Source organism: Erpetoichthys calabaricus, chromosome 9, assembly GCF_900747795.2.
Source record: "Erpetoichthys calabaricus chromosome 9, fErpCal1.3, whole genome shotgun sequence".
Classification (NCBI taxonomy): Eukaryota; Metazoa; Chordata; class Cladistia; order Polypteriformes; family Polypteridae; genus Erpetoichthys; species Erpetoichthys calabaricus.
In genome coordinates, this window is record NC_041402.2 from 73,477,003 (window position 1) to 73,498,499 (window position 21,497).

General features: G+C 39.9%; 1 protein-coding gene across 6 annotated transcripts in view; it reads right to left on the reverse strand.

Moving 5' to 3' along the window:
- piezo1 (piezo-type mechanosensitive ion channel component 1) overlaps positions 1-21,497 on the reverse strand; it is a 389,501-nt gene that overhangs the window by 191,683 nt on the left and 176,321 nt on the right. For all 6 annotated transcript variants that reach the window (XM_051932193.1, XM_051932192.1, XM_051932194.1 and 3 more), the window contains exon 4: positions 3,371-3,493. In XM_051932193.1, the coding sequence (XP_051788153.1) occupies positions 3,371-3,493 (123 nt within the window). The remainder of the gene's footprint in view (positions 1-3,370; positions 3,494-21,497) is intronic.

The window sequence follows — 21,497 nt, forward strand, 5'->3', positions numbered from 1 at the left end:
GTAGGTGGTAACCTACTGGACCTAAGCTGGATCCTAAGAGTAGCAACAAGAAGTCTGTGGTCAGAAGTCACAAACTGGGCACTTCTGTAGACCCTGCAGTTTTGCGAGAGCCTCCAGCGTCTGCCCACGAGGATGTGATCGATCTCCTTTGCCGCACCACCAGTATTGGAGTACCAAGTCCAACGATGCGGTTCTGGACACTGAAACCAGGATCCAGCGATTCACAGCTCCTGACCTTTTGCAAAGTCAAGGAACATGGAGCCACTTTCACCACGGTCACCAGACCCATGGGGACCGAGACAATCCTCATAGCCAGCCCTGTCAGTGCCAGTGGCTACATTGAAATCACCCATGACCAGAGGAGTGTCACCTCGTGGGCACCCATCAACCACCGAGTGAAGCTACGAATAAAATGTCTCCCTCGCAAAGACACACTCACTGCGGTCGGAGCATACACTGAGACAACAGACAAGGCACCCAGGGAGTGCTGTAATCTGAGTCTCAGATGTGTAAACAAGACTAAGTAAAAAAACCTTAAACATTAATGTTAATATGGATGTTGAAATCGCCAAGAAGAATGACTCTCTGGGAAAGTGAACTTAAGTGGGTTAATAATTCAGTCAGATCAGATAAAAAAAGATGCATTGTATTTTGGGGGACGATAGACAACAATAAGTGAGACAGGACTGGATTTTGTTATTAGCTTAAGAGCCAGACACCAAAGACAATGGACCGTCAATGGGGATTCTTTTGATGTTTAACCTCAATCTAGAAATTACTGCAATTCCTCCGCCTTGTCTTGAGCTGCTAGGCCTCGGGAAGTGAATGTATCCGGGTGAAGTCACCTCCGTGACAGATGTAAAGTCATTTGGATTTTTGCCAAGTTTCTGTTAAGCATAGCAAGTCAAGGTTTGAGTCTGTAATGAATTCTGACAGCACCAGTGCTTTGCCATTAAGAGATCTTGACTTAAACAATGCAATATTAGCCGATGTGGGTTCGCTGTGCACAGATCCATGACCAGAGTTTATTTTAACATATTGCAGATTTGGCACACTGACACTCCTATTTCCAAAGCCATGAGTAGGACGGCATATTCCTGAGCAAATGCTGCTGGTGAACTTTTAATTCGCAGCCTGGCTGTGGCCGCGACCTGACCCGCGATGTAAATATTTCTGGCGTCACACAATACCATTGTCTTCTAGGACATTCCAGTCTGACCATTTGCTCTGGACAAACTGTTTAATATGAAGGAGTTTGTCACGAGACTATTTTGGCATAGTAGAGAGCAATGCTTATCTTATAGTAGCAGAGAAGCAGCACAGCACAGCGGAGAAGGTGAGACGGGAGGCGCAGATGAGCAGCAAGCAGCAGAAAAAGCATAGTAGGAGATATTACAAAATGCACATGAAGATACAAAAATTCGGAGGTTCCAACATACATCCATCCATCCACTCATCCATTATTCAACCCGCTATATCCTAACTACAGGGTCACGGGAGTCTGCTGGAGCCAATCCCAGCCAACACAGGGCGCAAGGCAGGAAACAAACCCAGGGCAGGGCGCCAGCCCACCACAGGGCACACGCATACATACACCAAGCACACACTAGGGACAATTTAGGATCACCAATGTACCTAACCTGCATGTCATTGGACTAAGGGAAGAAACCCACTCAGACACGAGTAGAACATTCAAACTCCATGCAGGGAAGACCCAGGAAGCGAACCCGGGTCTCCTAACTGCAAGGCAGCAGCGCTACCCACTGCATCACCGTGCTGCCCTTTTCCAACATACAGCCACATACATATAATGCTGGGTATTACAGGCGGGATCGCCGAGAGCCGTATCCAGCTGGGTCTAAACCTCAGATAATTTCTTAGTCATTAAGCACGTATAGAAGGAATCGAGAGCAATCCAGTGTATAAATTATAATCAAGACGACAGGCCATCCCCAGCGCATAGATCATCACGGTACAAAGAAATGTCCATAGAGCTCGTCTAGTGCACCACAGAAAGATTCGGTTGTCCCCAAGGCTGCAAACCCAGTCAAGTTAAAGTCCATCCATCCATCCATTTTCCAACCCGCTGAATCCGAACACAGGGTCACGGGGGTCTGCTGGAGCCAATCCCAGCCAACACAGGGCACAAGGCACATAAAAGTAAATCCAAATCAACACATCCATCTATCCATTATCCAACCCGCTGTATCCTAGCCACAGGGTCACGGGGGTCTGCTGGAGCCAATCCCAGCCAACACAAGGCGCAAGGCATGAAACAAACCCCGGAAAGGGTGCCAGCCTACCACAGGGCATGCACACACACACACACACACACCAAGCACACACTAGGGACAATTTAGAATCGCCAATCTTTGGACTGTGGGAGGAAACCGGAGCACCCGGAGGAAACCCACGCAGACACAGGGAGAACATGCAAACTTCACGCAGGGAGGACCCGGGATACGAACCCGGATCTCCTAACAACAAGGCAGCAACGCTACCCACTGCGCCACCCCAAATCAACACAGTTTCAGTCAATTGAATCCATGAACTATACATACAATAAAAAGAAAGTGAACAATTGCAAAAAGTTTAAGTTTAATGCAAATTTATATTAGTCTATTGGCCATTAACACTATAAGAATAATAAAGTTCTTAAGAAAGAAAAAAGAATCTCAAAATGTTTCCAAAATAGCCACTTGCAATGTATTTCAGCTGCCTGGAAGCAGAATTTTAAAATTATTATCAAGTGGAACTAATCAGTGTCTTTCTTTATCATTAATGACAAATTAAGTTCTTACAATTGTAAAGTATGTATTAAAAAGGATAAACATTACAGTAACATTTTGATGCATAAAATATTTATGGAAATGGATGATAATCAATGTGTACATTTTTATAAAATGTTTATCTACAGTGCTGATACTATTTTATAGCTTTATCTTGAAATTTACCCTCAAAGGACACAATTAAATAAAATGTATTATTACTGTTTGCATTTTCTACAAAAGAAATTTGAATTTTCTCAGTGAGGAAGTAAGCCTGAAAAGCACATATCACAGTCATATATTGCAGGATAATGACAGTTTAAAAGTAACAAAAGTCTAAATAGTGTTCATTTTAAATTCCATAACTTCAGAAAACACTATTGTTGATTATACTGGTAGCACACCATTTCAACCTTTCACTGCTTTAGCTGATGGATTTTCACTAGTAGCCCAATATTAAAATTTCTGAAATGGTACCATTGCCTGAAGCGTGATACAGGCTATGGGGCGTGAGGAGGGAAAATCTTTCTTGAAATAATACAATCATATTTGGAAAATCACAGTATCATGTAGTTAAATAAAAAATAATAATAATTACTTACAGTTGTAGGCTATCTCTTCATCCAGACCAGGAATAGTATGTAAGCAGATCTGGAAGGCCACATGAGCAAGGAGAAAAATAATACTGGTTCCAAAAAGTGCTTTAATGAATCGTCCTGTGTGACCTAACAAAGAAAAAAAAAAGCACAAAGATTTGATTTACAACCAAGTTTTCTAAGAATCTTTTGAAACTAAATTAATCCCACAGATAATAATAGCATTAGACTGAATGGAATATACAGAGAAGTCAAAATGTATACACAATCCAACACTATGGCTTTATCATAGCATTTTATAAAGTTGTCAATGCATGAGTGCAGCTAATCAATTTAGAAATATGCATCAATCAAAAATTTTTTTTTTTTTTTAAACCTTTTTCTGAACCTCTGGATGATAGAGATCCATCCATCCATCCATTTTCCAACCCGCTGAATCCAAACAGGGTCACGGGGGTCTGCTGGAGCCAATCCCAGCCAACACAGGGCACAAGGCAGGGAACCAATCCCGGGCAGGGTGCCAACCCACCGCAGGACACACACAAACACACCCACACACCAAGCACACACTAGGGCCAATTTAGAATCGCCAATCCACCTAACCTGCATGTCTTTGGATTGTGGGAGGAAACCGGAGCGCCCGGAGGAAACCCACGCAGACACGGGGAGAACATGCAAACTCCACGCAGGGAGGACCCGGGAATCGAACCCAGGTCCCCAGGTCTCCCAACTGCGAGGCAGCAGCGCTACCCACCGCGCCACCGTGCCGCCATGATAGAGATGATTATTCAAATATCTGACATCATTGATTGTCTGCAATAACAAGCATGCCTGACAACTGAAATTTTTTCATGCCACCGTCAACTGAGCTCAAGCTCTAATTGTGATATCTTTGACAAAAGCTAACTGAGCTATGTGACTGCATCCTTGTAGAACTCTCCCAGAGTGTGTGCTTTGTTTATAAAGACATTCAAAATTTATCTAAAAACAAAATACACTACTTACATTACTGATGAGCTGTATACTATGTATTATTTTTAATAACCTATACTTTTTTACTGATAGTACTTATTTAGAATTGGTGAAGATATTATTTTGTTCTTATTTTAGACAATGTTTTATAGATTTTTTAGGTGTTCTGATGTTTGTGATAAATAGTCATTCCACCAAGAAGTATCATGACTTTTCTCTTTATGTTTGTTAATGAGATTCCTTGTGCTTCCACATTTAAATCCAACCGTGCGGTACATTTGGCTTTGCTGCACGGGTCTGTTGGCATCAAGACATCTCAAGATTTCTTTATTTTTTGATCTCGAAGATTGACAGCCACACTTTATTATCTGTTCCCTGGACTAAGATTTTTCAACATGGTACTCACACTAAAATACTGTCAACCTTAAAGCCAACTCAGTAGGACACCATGATTGCACATAACATTAGAAAAATTACATTTGATATGCATTTATTTTCATTCAAATCCTTTTCAAAAAGATGCCTTGGAAAATAAAATTTTGAAATAATTTCCATTCTAACATTTTAAGAATTCAGTATACAATATTGCAACTTTTCTCACCAGTTTACTTCCAGTTTAAAAAGTTGCTGCCTAAGTTTAGCCATCTTCATTCAACTTTTTAAGCAGATCCATCTTTATTTACTTTTCAAATCTGTCTTGTGGTTTGTTGAGAGCAGATGAATTAGTGTCAAAGGCATCCCAAACTCAGCTGTCTCCATTCACCGGAGGTTCATCTGGCTTACAATTTCATTTTCACCAAACCACTAGCAACGATCCAGGTGTACCCTTGAACCCTCTTGTTCTTATCAAAATGTGACCTGTATTATTTTTCGCTATGCTTTTGTACAGTCAGGCTTTCAGTTAATCCTAATGCTAACATATAAAACAAAAAAGCCCAGTGCTATAGAAGAGGTATAAAAATACAGAAGACAACATAAATAAATCACCATACAAAGACATCACATGGGCATAGGCTGGTCTGAAAGAATAAATGAGTCACAATGACTGTTTATTTTTTTAATTCATTTTTTTCATTTCTGTATTTAGGATCACATTTAGCCAATTGTATTAGAAAAATAACATTTCTTTTGCCTCAACATCTGTCAGTTACCTCTGCAAAAAGGGATAAACTGAGGCAAAAGATGTAATCCTGGTCTGCTTTTCATTTTCAGAAATATCAACTCATAAAAATAAGCTTGTAAGGAGAAATTTGGTATATGATTGCAAAGGAAAGATGACATCTTCTTCTTTGTTGAAAGCCACCTGACTACACCTTTGACTTTTGCAAATTGTGATTTAAATCAAAGTAGGAATGACAATATGCAAAAAATATACACTTCTGATTGAGAATAAATATTGTTTGTATAGAATAAGTTTGCATCAGTCTTATTTTTATCTTTGCAGTAGTAAAATGTTACCTTAATGTAAATACACAGACACTCAGGCAAAATGGAATATGTAATTAATGTATAGATTTAAAACTGCATGACATGACACACTTCTTCTTTCGGCTGGTCCTGTTAGGGGTTGCCACAGCAGATCATCTTCTTCCATATCTTTCTGTCTTCTACATCATGTTCAGTTACACCCATCACCTGCATGTCCTCCCTCACCACATTCATAAACCTTTGCTTAGGCCTTCCTCTTTTCCTCTTCCCTGGCAGCTCTATCCTTAGCATCCTTCTCCCAATATACTCAGCATCTCAAATCTGCACATGTCCAAACCAACACAATCTTGCCTCTCTGACTTTGACTCCCAACCATCCAACTTGAGCTGACCCTCTAATGTACTCAATTTCTAATCCTATCCATTCTCATCTCACCCAGTGCAATCTTAGCATCTTTAACGCTGCTACCTCCAGCTCTGTCTCCTGCTTTCTGGTCAGTGCCACCACCTCCAACCCATATAACATAGCTGGTCTCACTACTGTCCTGTAGACCTTCCCTTTCATTCTTGCCGATACCATCTGTCATAAATTACTCCTGACACTCTTCTCCACCGCCTGCACTCTCTTTTTTCACCTCTCTTTAACAATCCCTGTTACTCTGTACTGTTGAACCCAGGTATTTAAACTTCTCCACCTTCACCAACTCTACTCCCTACATCCTCACCATTCCACTGACCTCCCTCTCATTTACACACATGTATTCTGTCTTGTTTCTGCTGACCTTCATTCCTCTCCTCTCTAGAGCATATCTCCATCTCTCCAGGGTATCCTCAACCTGCTTCCTACCATCGCTACAGATCACAATGTCATCAGCAAACATCATAGTCCACGAGGACTCCTGTCTAATCTCGTCTGTCAACTTTTCCATCACCATTGCAAATAAGAAAGGGCTCGCTGCCGATCCCTGATGTAATCTCACCTCCACCTTGAATGCATCCGTCACTCCTACTGCAGACCTCACCACTGTCACACTTCCATCGTACATATCCTGTACAACTCTTAGGTACCTCTCTGCCACTCCCAACTTTTTCATACAATACCACAGCTCCTCTCGAGGCACCCTGTCACATGCTTCTCCAGGTCCCCAAAGACGCAATGCAACTCCTTCTGGCCTTCTCTGTACTTCTCCATCAACATCCTCAGACCAAACATCGCATCTGTGGTGCTCTTTCTTGGCCATACTGCTTGAAACCATACTGCTGCTCACTAATCATCACCTCACTTCTTAACCTAGCTTCCACTACTCTTACCCATAACTTCATGCTGTGGCTCATGAATTTTATCCCGCTGTAGTTAATACAGTCCTGCACATTCCCCTTATTCTTAAATATCAGCACCAGTACACTTCTCCACTCCTCAGGCATCCTCTCACTTTCCAAGATTCCATTAAACAATCTGGTTAAAAACCCCACTGCCATCTCTCCTAAACACCCCCCATGTTTCCACAGGTACGTCATCTGGACCAACGGCCTTTCCTTTTTTCATCCTCTTCATAGCTGTCCTTACTTCCTCCTTGCTAATCCATTGCATTTCCTGATTCACCATCTCCACATCATCCAACTTCTTCTCTCTCTCGTTCTCTTCATTCATCAGCCTCTCAAAGTACTCTTTCCACCTGCTCAACATACTCTCCTCGCTTGTGAGTACGTTTCCATCTTTATCCTTTATCACCCTAACCTGCTGCACATCTTTCCCAGCTCAACCCCTCTGTCTAGCCAAACGGTACAGGTCCTTTTCTCCCCTCCTTAGTGTACAACCTCTCATACAACTCATCATATGCCTTTTCTTTAGCCTTCGCCATCTCTCTTCACCTTGTGCCATATCTCCTTGTAATCTTGTCTACTTTCTGCATCTCTCTGACTATCCCACTTCTTTTTTACTATCCTCTTACACTGTATACTCTCCTGTACTTCCCCATTCTTCCTTCCTCTGTCCAGATGTTACATCAAGCACCTTCTTGCTGTCACCCTTACTACATCTGCTGTCATTTCCCAACTGTCTGGTAACTCTTCACTACAACCCAGTGCCAGTCTCACATTCTCCCTAAACTCAACCTTGCAGTCTTCCTTTTTCAACTTCCACCATTTGATCCTTGGCTCTGCCCTCGCTCTCTTCTTCTTGATCTCCAATGTAATCCTACAGACCACCATCCTATGCTGCCTAACTACACTTTCCCCTGCCACCACTTTGCAGTCTTCAATCTCCTTCAGATTGAGTCTTCTGCATAGGATATAATCTACCTGTGTGCATCTTCCTCCACTATTGTACGTAATCCTATGTTCTTCCCTCTTCTTAAAATACATATTCACCAAAGCCATGTCCATCCTTTTGGAAAAATCCACTATCATCTGACATTTAATCCAGCCACAGGGGATGCACAAATCAGTGCGTTTCTTTGTGCTGGTCCCAAGCCAGAATAAATGGAGAGGGTTACGTCAGGAAGGGCATCTGGTGTAAAATTTTGCCAAATCAATATGCGCACAACATGACACACTGAACTATGCTATTAAGTAATTTGCATTAAAAAATGCTTTCAGACATAAGATTGCCAAATTTCTTGCTACTAGGTAAAAGATATATACACTGTAAATAAAATCTTTTGTCCATAAAATCAGAGCCATTTATTACCTTTAAACCATATCAACATCTGTAAAATGTGGAAATTATACTATTAGATAAATATTTTGTTTCTTTTAATGTTATAAACAATATAAAGCCACCACAATATGCATGTAAAACATGTTTGCCTCACCAAAACAAAAGAAAAAAAATAACAATCATCTTATCAGCTGAACATCAATTATGTAGCTTCCCAAGATCTAAAACTGAACCACTATGCATTAGGCAATTGAACCATTACGCTACTGCCTAGCATACTGCGATATACAGTGCATCCGGAAAGTATTCACAGCGCATCACTTTTTCCACATTTTGTTATGTTACAGCATTATTCCAAAATTGATAAAATTCATGTTTTTCCTCAGAATTCTACACACAACACCCCATATGACAACGTGAAAAAAGTTTACTTGAGGTTTTTGCAAATTTATTAAAAATAAAAAAATTGAGAAAGCACATGAACATAAGTATTCACAGCCTTTGCCGTGAACCTCGAAATTGAGCTCAGGTGCATCCGGTTTCCCCTGATCATCCTTGAGATGTTTCTGCAGCTTAATTGGAGTCCACCTGTGGTAAATTCAGTTGATTGGACATGATTTGGAAAGGCACACACCTGTCTATATAAGGTCCCACAGTTGACAGTTCATGTCAAGAGCACAAACCAAGCATGAAGTCAAAAGGAATTGTCTGTAGACCTCTGAGACAGGATTGTCTCGAGGCACAAATCTGGGGAAGGTTACAGAAAAGTTTCTGCTGCTTTGAAGGTCCCAAAGAGCACAGTGGCCTCCATCATCCGTAAGTGGAAGAAGTTTGAAACCACCTAGAGCTGGCCGGCCATCTAAACTGAGCGTTCGGGGGAGAAGGGCCTTAGTCAGGGAGGTGACCAAGAACCTGATGGTCACTCTGTCAGAGCTCCAGAGGTCCTCTGTGGAGAGAGGAGAAACTTCAAGAAGGACAACCATCTCTGCAGCAATCCACCAATCAGGCCTGTATGGTAGTGGCCAGACGGAAGGCACTCCTTAGTAAAAGGCACATGGCAGCCTGCATGGAATTTGCCAAAAGGCACCTGAAGGACTCTCAGACCATGAGAAAGAAAATTCTCTGGTCTGATGAGACAAAGATTGAACTCTTTGGTGTGAATGCCAGGCGTCACGTTTGGAGGAAACCAGGCACCATCCCTACAGTGAAGCATGGTGGTGGCAGCATCATGCTGTGGGGATGTTTTTCAGCGGCAGGAACTGGGAGACTAGTCAGGATAAAGGGAAAGATGACTGCAGCAATGTACAGAGACATCCTGGATGAAAACCTGCTCCACAGCGCTCTTGACCTCAGACTGGGAAGACGGTTCATCTTTCAGCAGGACAATGACCCTAAGCACAAAGCCAAGATATCAAAGGAGTGGCTTCAGGACAACTCTGTGAATGTCCTTGAGTGGCCCAGCCAGAGTCAGACTTGAATCCGATTGAACATCTCTGGAGAGATCTTAAAATAGCTGTGCACCGACACTTCCCATCCAACCTGATGGAGCTTGAGAAGTGCTGCAAAGAGGAATGGGTGAAACTGGCCAAGGATAGGTGTGCCAAGTTTGTGGCATCATATTCAAAAAGACTTGAGGCTGTAATTGCTGCCAAAGGTGCATCGACTAAGTATTGAGCAAAGGCTGTGAATACTTATGTACATGTGATTTCTCAGTTTTTTTTATTTTTAATAAATTTGCAAAAACCTCAAGTAAACTTTTTTCACATTGTCATTATAGGGTGTTGTGTGTAGAATTCTGAGAAAAAAAATGAATTTAATCCATTTTGGAATAAGGCTGTAACATAACAAAATGTGGAAAAAGTGATACGCTGTGAATACTTTCTGGATGCACTGTATATGTATACATATATATACACACACACTTGTATATATCTATCTTTTATTATCATTTTGCTTTAATTGTGATGGATATGGGACCATTTTCGGTCATTTAGAATGAGGGGTTTCCGCTACTTGTGAACATGCTACAGCTAAAGTACAGCATTTCCTCATACCCGTTCTTTACTGGCACTGTATTGTATTGGCAACTAGGAAATGGTGAGCTTTGTGCTTCAAAATCGTCTTCTTTCTGCAAGCCAATCTGGACATTGTACAGTGGGGCAAAAAAGTATTTAGTCAGCCACCAATTGTGCAAGTTCTCCCACTTAAAAAGATGAGAGAGGCCTGTAATTTTCATCACAGGTATACCTCAACTATGAGAGACAAAATGAGAAAAAAAATCCAGAAAATCACATTGTCTGATTTTTGAAGAATTTATTTACAAATTATGGTGGAAAATAAGTATTTGGTCAATAACAAAAGTTCATCTCAATACTTTGTTATATACCCTTTGTTGGCAATGACAGAGGTCAAACGTTTTCTGTAAGTCTTCACAAGGTTTTCACACACTGTTGCTGATATTTTGGCCCATTCCTCCATGCAGATCTCCTCTAGAGCAGTGATGTTTTGGGGCTGTCGCTGGGCAACACGGACTTTCAACTCCCTCCAAAGATTTTCTATGGGGTTGAGATGTGGAGACTGGCTAGGCCACTCCAGGACCTTGAAATGCTTCTTATGAAGCCACTCCTTCGTTACCCGGGCGGTGTGTTTGGGATCATTGTCATGCTGAAAGACCCAGCCACGTTTCATCTTCAATGCCCTTGCTGATGGAAGGAGGTTTTCACTCAGAATCTGACGATACATGGCCCCATTCATTCTTTCCTTTACACGGATCAGTCGTCCTGGTCCCTTTGCAGAAAAACAACCCCAAAGCATGATGTTTCCACCCCCATGCTTTACAGTAGGTATGGTGTTCTTTGGATGCAATTCAGCATTCTTTCTCCTCCAAACACGACAAGTAGAGTTTTTACCAAAAAGTTCTATTTTGGTTTCATCTGACCATATGACATTCTCCCAATCCTCTTCTGGATCATCCAAATGCTCTCTAGCAAACTTCAGATGGGCCTGCACATGTACTGGCTTACGCAGGGGGACACGTCTGGCACTGCAGGATTTGAGTCCCTGGCGGCGTAGTGTGTTACTGATGGTAGCCTTTGTTACTTTGGTCCCAGCTCTCTGCAGGTCATTCACTAGGTCCCCCCGTGTGGTTCTGGGATTTTTGCTCACCGTTCTTTGATCATTTTGACCCCACGGGGTGAGATCTTGCGTGGAGCCCCAGATCGAGGGAGATTATCAGTGGTCTTGTATGTCTTCCATTTTCTAATAATTGGTCCCACAGTTGATTTCTTCACACCAAGCTGCTTACCTATTGCAGATTCAGTCTTCCCAGCCTGGTGTAGGTCTACAATTTTGTTTCTGGTGTCCTTTGACAGCTCTTTGGTCTTGGCCATTGTGGAGTTTGGAGTGTGACTGTTTGAGGTTGTGGACAAGTGTCTTTTATATTGATAACGAGTTCAAACAGGTGCCATTAATACAGGTAACGAGTGCAGGACAGAGGAGCCTCTTACAGAAGAAGTTACAGGTCTGTGAGAACCAGAAATCTTGCTTGTTTGTAGGTGACCAAACACTTATTTTCCACCATAATTTGCAAATAAATTCTTTAAAAATCAGACAGTGTGATTTTCTGGATTTTTTTTCTCATTTTGTCTCTCATAGTTGAGGTATACCTATGATGAAAATTACAGGCCTCTCTCATCTTTTTAAGTGGGAGAACTTGCACAATTGGTGGCTGACTAAATACTTTTTTGCCCCACTGTACAACTGCTTAAACTCATCAAGTCAATCACCACAGTGCTATGCGATTAACAAATCCACACTGTGGTTCTCACCATGCCACAGCAACACATCATTAGGCAAAGCATGGCACCAAAGAAGAAAGACTGAACCACTGTGTCAAGTATATAAAGTGTAATTCCTAAAGACCTCACAGGCAGACAGAGTGGGGACTATGATTTTCTTGTGGAGAGCACCATGATGGATGCAAGATTTAGAATTCTACCACATCTGGAAACTAGCCAGTGAAGTACTGTGTTCAACAGGGTGAAGGAGAAAGTAAAGCAGTTATTCAACGCAACCAGGTATTCATCTACTTGGCATGTGTGTGTTTGTGTCTGTGCTTTTTAGTAAAAACTATGTTTTGTAAAATGCTAGTAGCACTTCTCACAATAGCATCTGAGATAGAAAGCAGACTAGTGACAGGTCAAACACTGACACATAATGGAACTGACAATAGTCACATATTAAATGTTGGACATATCATGAGTTATAACCTGACCAAATTGTTCTTCACTAATCAGAGTTTACCTATAGATATATAAAAAATATTGTAACTAGTCATTTTTATATTAAAAAAGCTTGTAACTGCTTTTATTTGTAGACACAGAAAACAGAGGGAATAGGAGATAGTGGAGCAGAACATCATGGAGAGTTGAAACAACCACCTCTCAAAAAGTGGGCTCTGGAAGATCTGCTTGGAGATTATTTCACTGAATCAGTGGCACTGCCCATGAGTGGGATACAGCAAGAAATCGACATGTACAGAAAAGAGTCTCCTATTGCATTCACATGCTATTGATTGAATTTCCACTGCTTTCCACGCTGGCCAAAGCATACTGTATCCCTCAACTCCAGCAAACTCTGTCCCAAGTGAACATGCTTTTTTGACTGCAGGAGATATTGTGTTTGCCCAAAGGTCACAGGTGCTACCTGAAAATATGATCACATGACATCCCTGAAGCCTACGTTGACTGGGTCAAGCTACTATACAGCAATGTTAGTAGTGTCGTTGAGTGTCCAGTGAGAGTCTCACCACCTTTCGCAATCAACGTTGGAGTTCACCAAGGATCCACCCTTTTACCACTCCTGTTTGTCTTACGCATGGGCGTGATAACCTCTGATCTCCAAACACCCCAACTATGGTCGTTCCTCTACGCCGGCGATATATTCATTGTGGATGAAGACTGTGATGATCTGGAGCAGCTAACACAGCAGTGGAAGACGTGCTTTTTTGCCACTGGTACGTGGCTTAACATCAAGAAGACAGAGTACATGGAGTGTGGCCCGCAGACCAACTGCGCCATCAGCATTGGTGAAGACCTGAAGAAGGTCGCCAACTTCAAGCATCTCAACTCAGTCATCAGCAGCGATGGCAACCTGTTTCCTAACGCAGGATCAATGCTCCATGGTTGAAATGGTGAGAGGTCAACGGAGTCCTCTGCGACCACCCCATGCCAGACCATCTTAAGTCCAAGATATACAAAATGGTGGTGTGCCCAGTTGCCCTCTATGACTCAAGAGTGCTGGACAGCTACTGTAAAGCATGAACGGGCCCTTAGTATGATGGAAACACGTATGCTGCAGTGGAGCCTTGGATTGATGAGATGGGACCATGTCATGAACACTGACGTCCAGAAATGGATGGGAGATGCACCAATCATGGAAAAGATGCGTGAGGCATGGCTACGATGGTATGGGCATGTTGCCCATAGTGATGAAAACTCAGTGACCAGAACAGCACTGCGCCTGAGCCCCAAATCAGATGCCTGCGAGGGAAACCTAAGAAACGTTGAATGGACCGGATCAAGGAGGACATGAAAATTGGTGGTGTTGCCCCAGAGGACACCCTGGATCGCACCAAATGGAGGAGACGTTGCAGACAGGCAGACCCTGCAATCACGTGGGATTAAAGCTAATAGAAGAATGAATTTATAATTAGGCAATTTTATCTTACAAAAGGTGATCCTAGTGAATGCACATTGTCTGGCAGCAATAATTTAATCTGAACAGAGTAAACAAGCAGCCACAGCTTATTCCAATTTATGAGCAAAAAACTGCACTCTCTTCCCTATAGCCTGCTCTCTCAGGTAATGAAGCAGAATTTTAAAAAAAATCTATTACTACAGAGCAGTTCCTTAATCTCAACTAAATCTTCTCCTCTGTCTCTTTCTTCGTTCCTTTGTACATTCCTCTTAACTTTCATGGATGCTTCTCTCCTTACTTGGTGACCTGCAAATCACCTCTAACAGAAGTTAATTATACCAACATTCAGAAAGCTGCTAAACCTTTACTAGTTGTGTTGTTTTTGTCTTGGTAGAGTAATATACTCTACTTTACCCTTTTGTATTATTAATATGTAGCCTTTGTCAGAATGCCTCACATCTCCCAGACGTTCCACTGTGTATAAGGTACTGTACCATATAACTTCTCCCCACCTTCCCTTCTACATGTTAACCTCAGGCAATTAGGTTTAGTAAAAGATAAGTAGGAGTTAAGTTACACTTTCAATAACATATTATTGATAATATTCATAAATAATAACAATATGCAAAGTACATTTGAATATTGGCAACCATACAACCTGATAAATGGTGAGGTGTAGTTTTCACTTGTTAGTTACTTAGAATGTCTCTAGTTAAGGCATAATTTTTGGTCAGCTTTCTTCAGAACAGGCCACATGCCTGTCTCAATATGACTGCCGAGCTATGCTCTTCTTTGTGTTGTCCTTTTCAGTTCATGATGTGTGATGGTCTTTCATCAGTTTGGTAAGAGAGAGAGAGAGAGTGAGGTAAAGCAAGCAAATTTATAGGTTTTCTGTCCAACCCCTATTGCCAAAAGGACGTCATGGTACTTAAAGGCTTCTGATACAAGCCAGTTCCAAACAGCCATACTTCAGACCAATGGAGCAGAGAGCACCTTCACACCTACACCCATGAAGCTTGCCAGTTAGGCAGTCTGGCTTTCTTGTGGGAGTTGACTGGGAGACTTCAGTAGAGAAATATTAGCCAAACTTGTTTGAGGCACTTCCCCCAACCCTGTCGTAAAATTCATAGAGACCCATTCCTAAAAGGGGGAAGGGGTTCCTAAACAATCAAACCATTGCTGTTATATTCAATAATGTAACACTAATATTACATTGCTTTGTCTAAATTACAAATAAAGACATACAAAATATTTATCAACTTACATGCAAAATTTCACATCACACCACTAGTATAATTACATCAAACAGTATTACAATGAATAAAGCTGAATTTGTTTTGTTGATAAAATTGCATTGTGGAAATGTGATGAACAGGGACGGGACAAACATAACTGCCTAAAAGAAGAATTGCATCTCTTCTGGGCAAGAGCATTCTGCTAGAATTGTAAAATAAAAAAAATTATATCATTTTAGAACCTGCCTAAACAAGTAGAAGGCCACAAAGGTCAGAGCTTGTCCTTGGAGTATTGGGCATATGACAGGAACCAGGCCTGGAGGGCAAACCTTTCACATCCATACTCATTCATAACAGACGAATTTAGACTTACTAGCTAACCTAAAATGTATGTGTTCTGGATTTAAACCCAGCACTGTATAGATGAAGGCAAGAGCATTAACAACAGTGTCACCATGTTATTCAATTTCATTATTCAACATTCAGAAGTTCATTTTGGTGTTGCTTTTTATAATAAAGTAAGAATAAAAATTAAAAGAAAAAAATCACAATAATCCACAATAAAAAGCAAGTACCTGAAGCTAGGTCAGAAAATTTAAAATTGTAGCTTACAGAACTTGGTTATTTTATAGTGTTAATAAAATGTGCATAATGATCAAAGACAGGAAATTGCATACCCTGTTCACAATCTGTACAATGACTTCTGGTGTAAGGAAAAAATAAAAAGGTGCACATAGCCCATAGCTGCATTTTTCTGGTTTTGCATCACAGCAGACAATATACTAAGGTTACCCTTCGCTTTCCACGGCAGGAAGTGAGTGGGTGTATGCACAGGACACCAGGTCACTGAACAAAGGCCCGCAGGAAATCCCATCTTAAGTATTCTACAACCATGTATATAACAGGCTGAGGTTTTCAATTTATACAACAATTTCTTACTCCAGTGCTGATAGATTTTATTGCTGGTGTGAAAGAAGGCAAGTTCACTTGCCTGACAAGATAAAGTGGAAAAGCCGGTTTCACAATAAAATCATGCAAAAAACTTTTGTTTTATTATGTGATTAAGTGTGAAACAGTATCTCTTAAATATGGTCTGTGCTTGTGAAGTGTCCAGAATGATGACTTAAAATAAAGCATCATCACATCCTATGTTCCAAGAAGAATTTTAAGTTAATAAATTTGAAGTGAAAGAAATTTAATAAGCATTACATAACGGGATGAAATGCCAATACATCTCTTAGCAAAAAAAAAAAACACATTCTTCACCAAAAAAATTCATCACCCAAGCAACTATTGGCAATATTATATGCACAACTTTTTATGATGTTGAGGGTTTAGTCCATATGGAATACATGCCTCCAAAAGCCTACATAACAAGTCAATATTATGCTGGTGGTTATGGAAGTCTCTCTGGGGAAAAGCGGTCAACCATCCTCTTTATGTTTCACAAAATTCTGGATGCAAAGAGAGGCCACAAACAACCTATTCTCCAAACCAGGTCAAGTACCTGAAGTGTTAGTCAGATACAGAAATACAGTATATTTTAGGGCTGCCGCGATTCATCAATGTAATTGACTAAAAATTTTATTTTTAAACATTTTATTGAATTTATTAAAATCAAATAACAATCCATAAAAGTTTTACAAAACTAGGTTCAAAAACATAAGGCCCAATGAGGCTGGAACTAGATTGCAACATTCGTAGGTTGGATCTTTACCTGGAAACATTTTGGACAATTTTAAACGAGACAGATCCACTCGATATATAATTTTAAGTTGAACAATTGTATGCTTTGTGCATATGGAGCTCAAATTAATTCTGTGCATGGCTGCCTTCCACTCCTTTTCTGAAATGTTGAGTAAGAGATGCTTTTCCCACTGTACTCTGGGTTTTCTGAAAGGGAGGGACTTTAAAAAGTTTTTATATATTACATGAATGCTGTCTGAGTCCTCAAGACTGATCAATATTTTTTATGGAATAGAGGCTGATGGGAGGTGGGGAAAATTGTAAAGGTTTTGTTTAACAAAGTCTCTAATTTGAAGATAGTGAAAGAAATGTATTGCAGGAAAGTTACATTTGGAGTGTAATTGTTTGTAGGTTGTGAAGATGTTGTCTATATACAGATCTCCAAGTGATTTAATAAAATTTTAGTCAAGTTGTATCCCTAACCATCCCCAACATTGAGTATCAGCACCCTAAAAAGTTCTGTACTATTTTTGAGCATACTAATCATGGCTGCAGTTGCACCACATTCAGCTCAAGAGGGATCTCCCAAATATCAGGCAAAATTCAATGCATGAACACCTGAAGAAGTATGCTAAATTATAGCAACTGACAAGCCAAGAACTAATCCACTTACACTTAATTAGCTTTTTGACACTAGTTCTTTTAGTACTGTGAAGCTTGTTAACTTGAGAACTTCATCCTAGTGACTAGCAAAGGGACAAAAGCTAGAGCCACAGTATTTCTTTGTGCAGAACAGATACATTGTCTACTAAATGTACTTGTTAATTGCCTGTATATGTACTAGCCAGAGTGCTTAAGTAAAACAAAAAATCATTACATAGGCAAGTTAAATACAATAGAACAGCTTAAGAAATGTGTGGTATAAATGTTTTTCTCTCATTTCTTCTTTACACATCTTATGTCTGAAACATGTTTTAGCAGATGTTCCAAGCGAGTTCATTTGTGTTGCACAGAATGGTTGGCTTTCGCACAGTATTTTTGATGGATTATTAATGCGTACATGTGCAGTAACTGACATATTAAAACGTCTAGTTGGTTACTTTTAAAAAAGTGAAAAATTGCCAATGAACTTAATAATAATAAATTTTATTTATATAGTGTTTTATGGTCGTGGCTCTGAGGCTAGGGATCTGCACTGTCAATCAGAAGTGACTCCACTCTGTTGGGCCCTTGAGCAAGGCCCTTAACCTGCAATTGCTTTGTCTTCGGTATGACCTTAATCTGCATCCAACCCTGCAAGCAGGCCCTCCAACTTACAGGGAAAACTTAAGGGTTTGCGGTAGGCCTGGCACTTCAGTCACCATTAAAAACTTCACATTGTTCCAAGTGTGGTGCTGAGGTGTCACCTGCTGCACTCAGGTCCCAATGCAGGTGGTTCAGCGTGTGGCAATATGCTCTCAACCTCTCTCCTCTTTCCCACACTCAAAGTGTTTAATGTCAAGAATTTAAAATGAACAAATTCAATTACATGAGTATCTTCAGCTGTGCTCATCATCGTTTTTATAAATAATAAATGTTTAAATGTGATGATGGTAGGAACAAATGATTAAAATTCAAATAGTTGTTTTAATTATTTGGACAAAATTAGTCATTAGAACAAGTGAAAAAATAATCGACAAATAATCCTATGTGGCAGCCCTAGTGCTTACACAAGAAAGATGCAACATTTAATCTAAGTATCAAAATTAAAGAAAGTTTATTAGTGTTCAGGTGGATTATGTGGAAAAATAAAACATCTTTGCTTTTACTGCAATTGCTTTTCATACTGTAGGTAAGGTTCAAAACTTTCAGAACTTTTTTTTCACCCCATGTACATGTATGCCTATATAAAAATGTATTTGTATCATGGCTTGAATTCTGAACTGCAATTGTGGTTTTCTACACATTTTTTTTATTCCACATAGTTTAACTTAATAAAGCTGGAAAATCTTGTGGCACTTTCAAGGCAAAAAAAAAAGGTTTTCATCATTGCTACTTGTATGCCATTACAGAAAATAATTATGAATAAAAATACATTATTTGTGAATGCTTTGAGAGCCTATTTATGAGACTAATGAAATGTCAGCTGGCTCAGCTGAACGAATGGCAAAATTATTTGCTTTTTAATACAGTTCCATACACAGCTGCAATAAAGGAACAGATGCTTTCCATTTACTCTGTGAATGTTACAAGGTCACAGTTGTCCATCCAAACATAAATATTCTCACCAAAATATTTATGGGATGGGAGCTTAGACAGGGTGCCAACCTTGCACACATCAATCTAAACACAATTACAAAATAATATTTATTACATTAATGTTTCAACACTTCCAAATTGGCAAGCTCATAATGTTTCGAAGCAATTGTATGACATCCAGTGTCTTAATGGGAGCCCATACTCTCAAAGACACACAATGATCTGAGTTACTGAGATCGCAAACTCAATTCTGGAAGATGAATCAGCTAACCTAAATTTGTATTGTTAGTTCATATTTTGAAAAAAATAATATGATATTTACTAGTATAATGTAGTGCTGGGAGGTATACCTGTTCATACCGAAAACCGTTTTTTATTTTTGTTATGATATGGATTTTTCTTATACCGCAATGCCGGTTTAAATAGCCTAAACAACGTTCAGAACGTTGTGCAGCGGGAAAATGTTTATGGGGGGACCTTTTTCACTGCTACACCGCTAAACACGCATGCAACGGAGTACATGTGTTAGTGGAGGTATTGAGCAGTGAAAATGGACAGAGAACATTCTGAAACTGAAGCTGTAGCAGACAATAAAGCTGAACATGATGACACAGAAGAACTTTTGCCAAAAAAAGGAGCCGTGTCTGTTGTTTGTAGATTCTGGTTTTAAAAGGTCGGATGTGGACCAAACAACTATTTACTGCAAATGCTGTGGAGCTGAAGTTGTCGCCGGAGGCAGCAACCCGAGCAATTTGCTGCACCATCTTAACCACAAACATGCTTTGGAGTACCATGAATGTATGGAACTAAGATTGGCACCCTCCACATCCTCAGGTAAAACTGAAAAAGCCAGAGGACTCCCGAGTCAGACGTTACTTGTAGACGCATTTGCTAGAGGTACTGCCTACGACAAAAAAAGCAAGCGGTGGATCAAGATAACCAACGCCATTACAATCCATATAGCTAACGTGTCATTGGACAGAGACTGACAACATTAACAGAAAGTGTAGTTGGTTTACAAAAGACATGTTCAGTGCAATACAACTTTTGACAAGCACCTCTGAATATTTTACAAGCACCTCTGAATATTTTACTAAGTCTAAATGCTTCTGTGGATGGTTAAAAATATGTTGTCAAAATTACAGTTTAAGTTGTTTGCAAAATTTGTTCAATAAAAAGGTTCTATATTTTGACTGCAACTGTCATGCAATGCGGTTCCTTCTCTTCATTAGTGCCACCCTCTTGAAAGCTATTACTTTATGGGGCCATGCATACCTGTATTAATACTTGTGTGCACATTAAAATTTTTTTTGTACAATGTACAATTCTCGTGACAGTGCAATAGATTATTCTTAGCCAGTCTACTGCAGTAATTGCAGTGGAAAATGTGGTTAACATCCACTCATGCATGGGGAAAAAAATACAGTTGAATACAGTGAAACTGGTATAATTTTGAAAAATACCGTGATATAGAAATTTGTTCATACCGCCCAGCCCTAGTATAATGATTAAAATATGTCTAAAGTGCATATGATACATATTTGGTACCACAGAGAATAGGATGCCTTCCCCAGTTACAAGTAACTTCTGCAGTTACAGTCAGTGCTATTCAATGACAAATTCTGAAATAACAGGCTTAAAATAGCCAAATGAGGTATGTGAGGTAGCGTGAAAACAAAATAACTTAAGACTGTTTTTTAGGAATTCTGAAATAATCTTAAACTGGCAACTTTGAGGGAAAGATTTGAAAAACTAAGGCAATATTAAATATTACTATTAATAAGGGTTGTTAATCAGTTAATGTTTCTTCCATATACTTATGCAAATACAAATGTCATCTCATCAAATGTCACAAATCTGACGTAGTGTTTTTTTGTGACAAACCTGGTCTGAAAATTGTACTTCTACAAAATAATTTGTGTAAATGAAAGCATACTCAGTACAAAAATAATTCAGAAATTCATTTGACAATGATATGATTATTTCTGAAATGTTATTTTCAAAATTGATTTTAAGCAGTATTTCATTTTCAGTAACCAAATAGAAAATGTCAATGAATAAATTTAGTACATGCAGAGGTTAAGATAAATTAGGTAGTCCATGATGATCATGTTTTTATGCACTCTATGATGAAAAAGTAAAATTCCTACCAAGCCAAACCAGTCCCCTTTGTTGCAAAATTGGAAGGGGGAATGAGTCTCAGTCAAACATTAAATTAA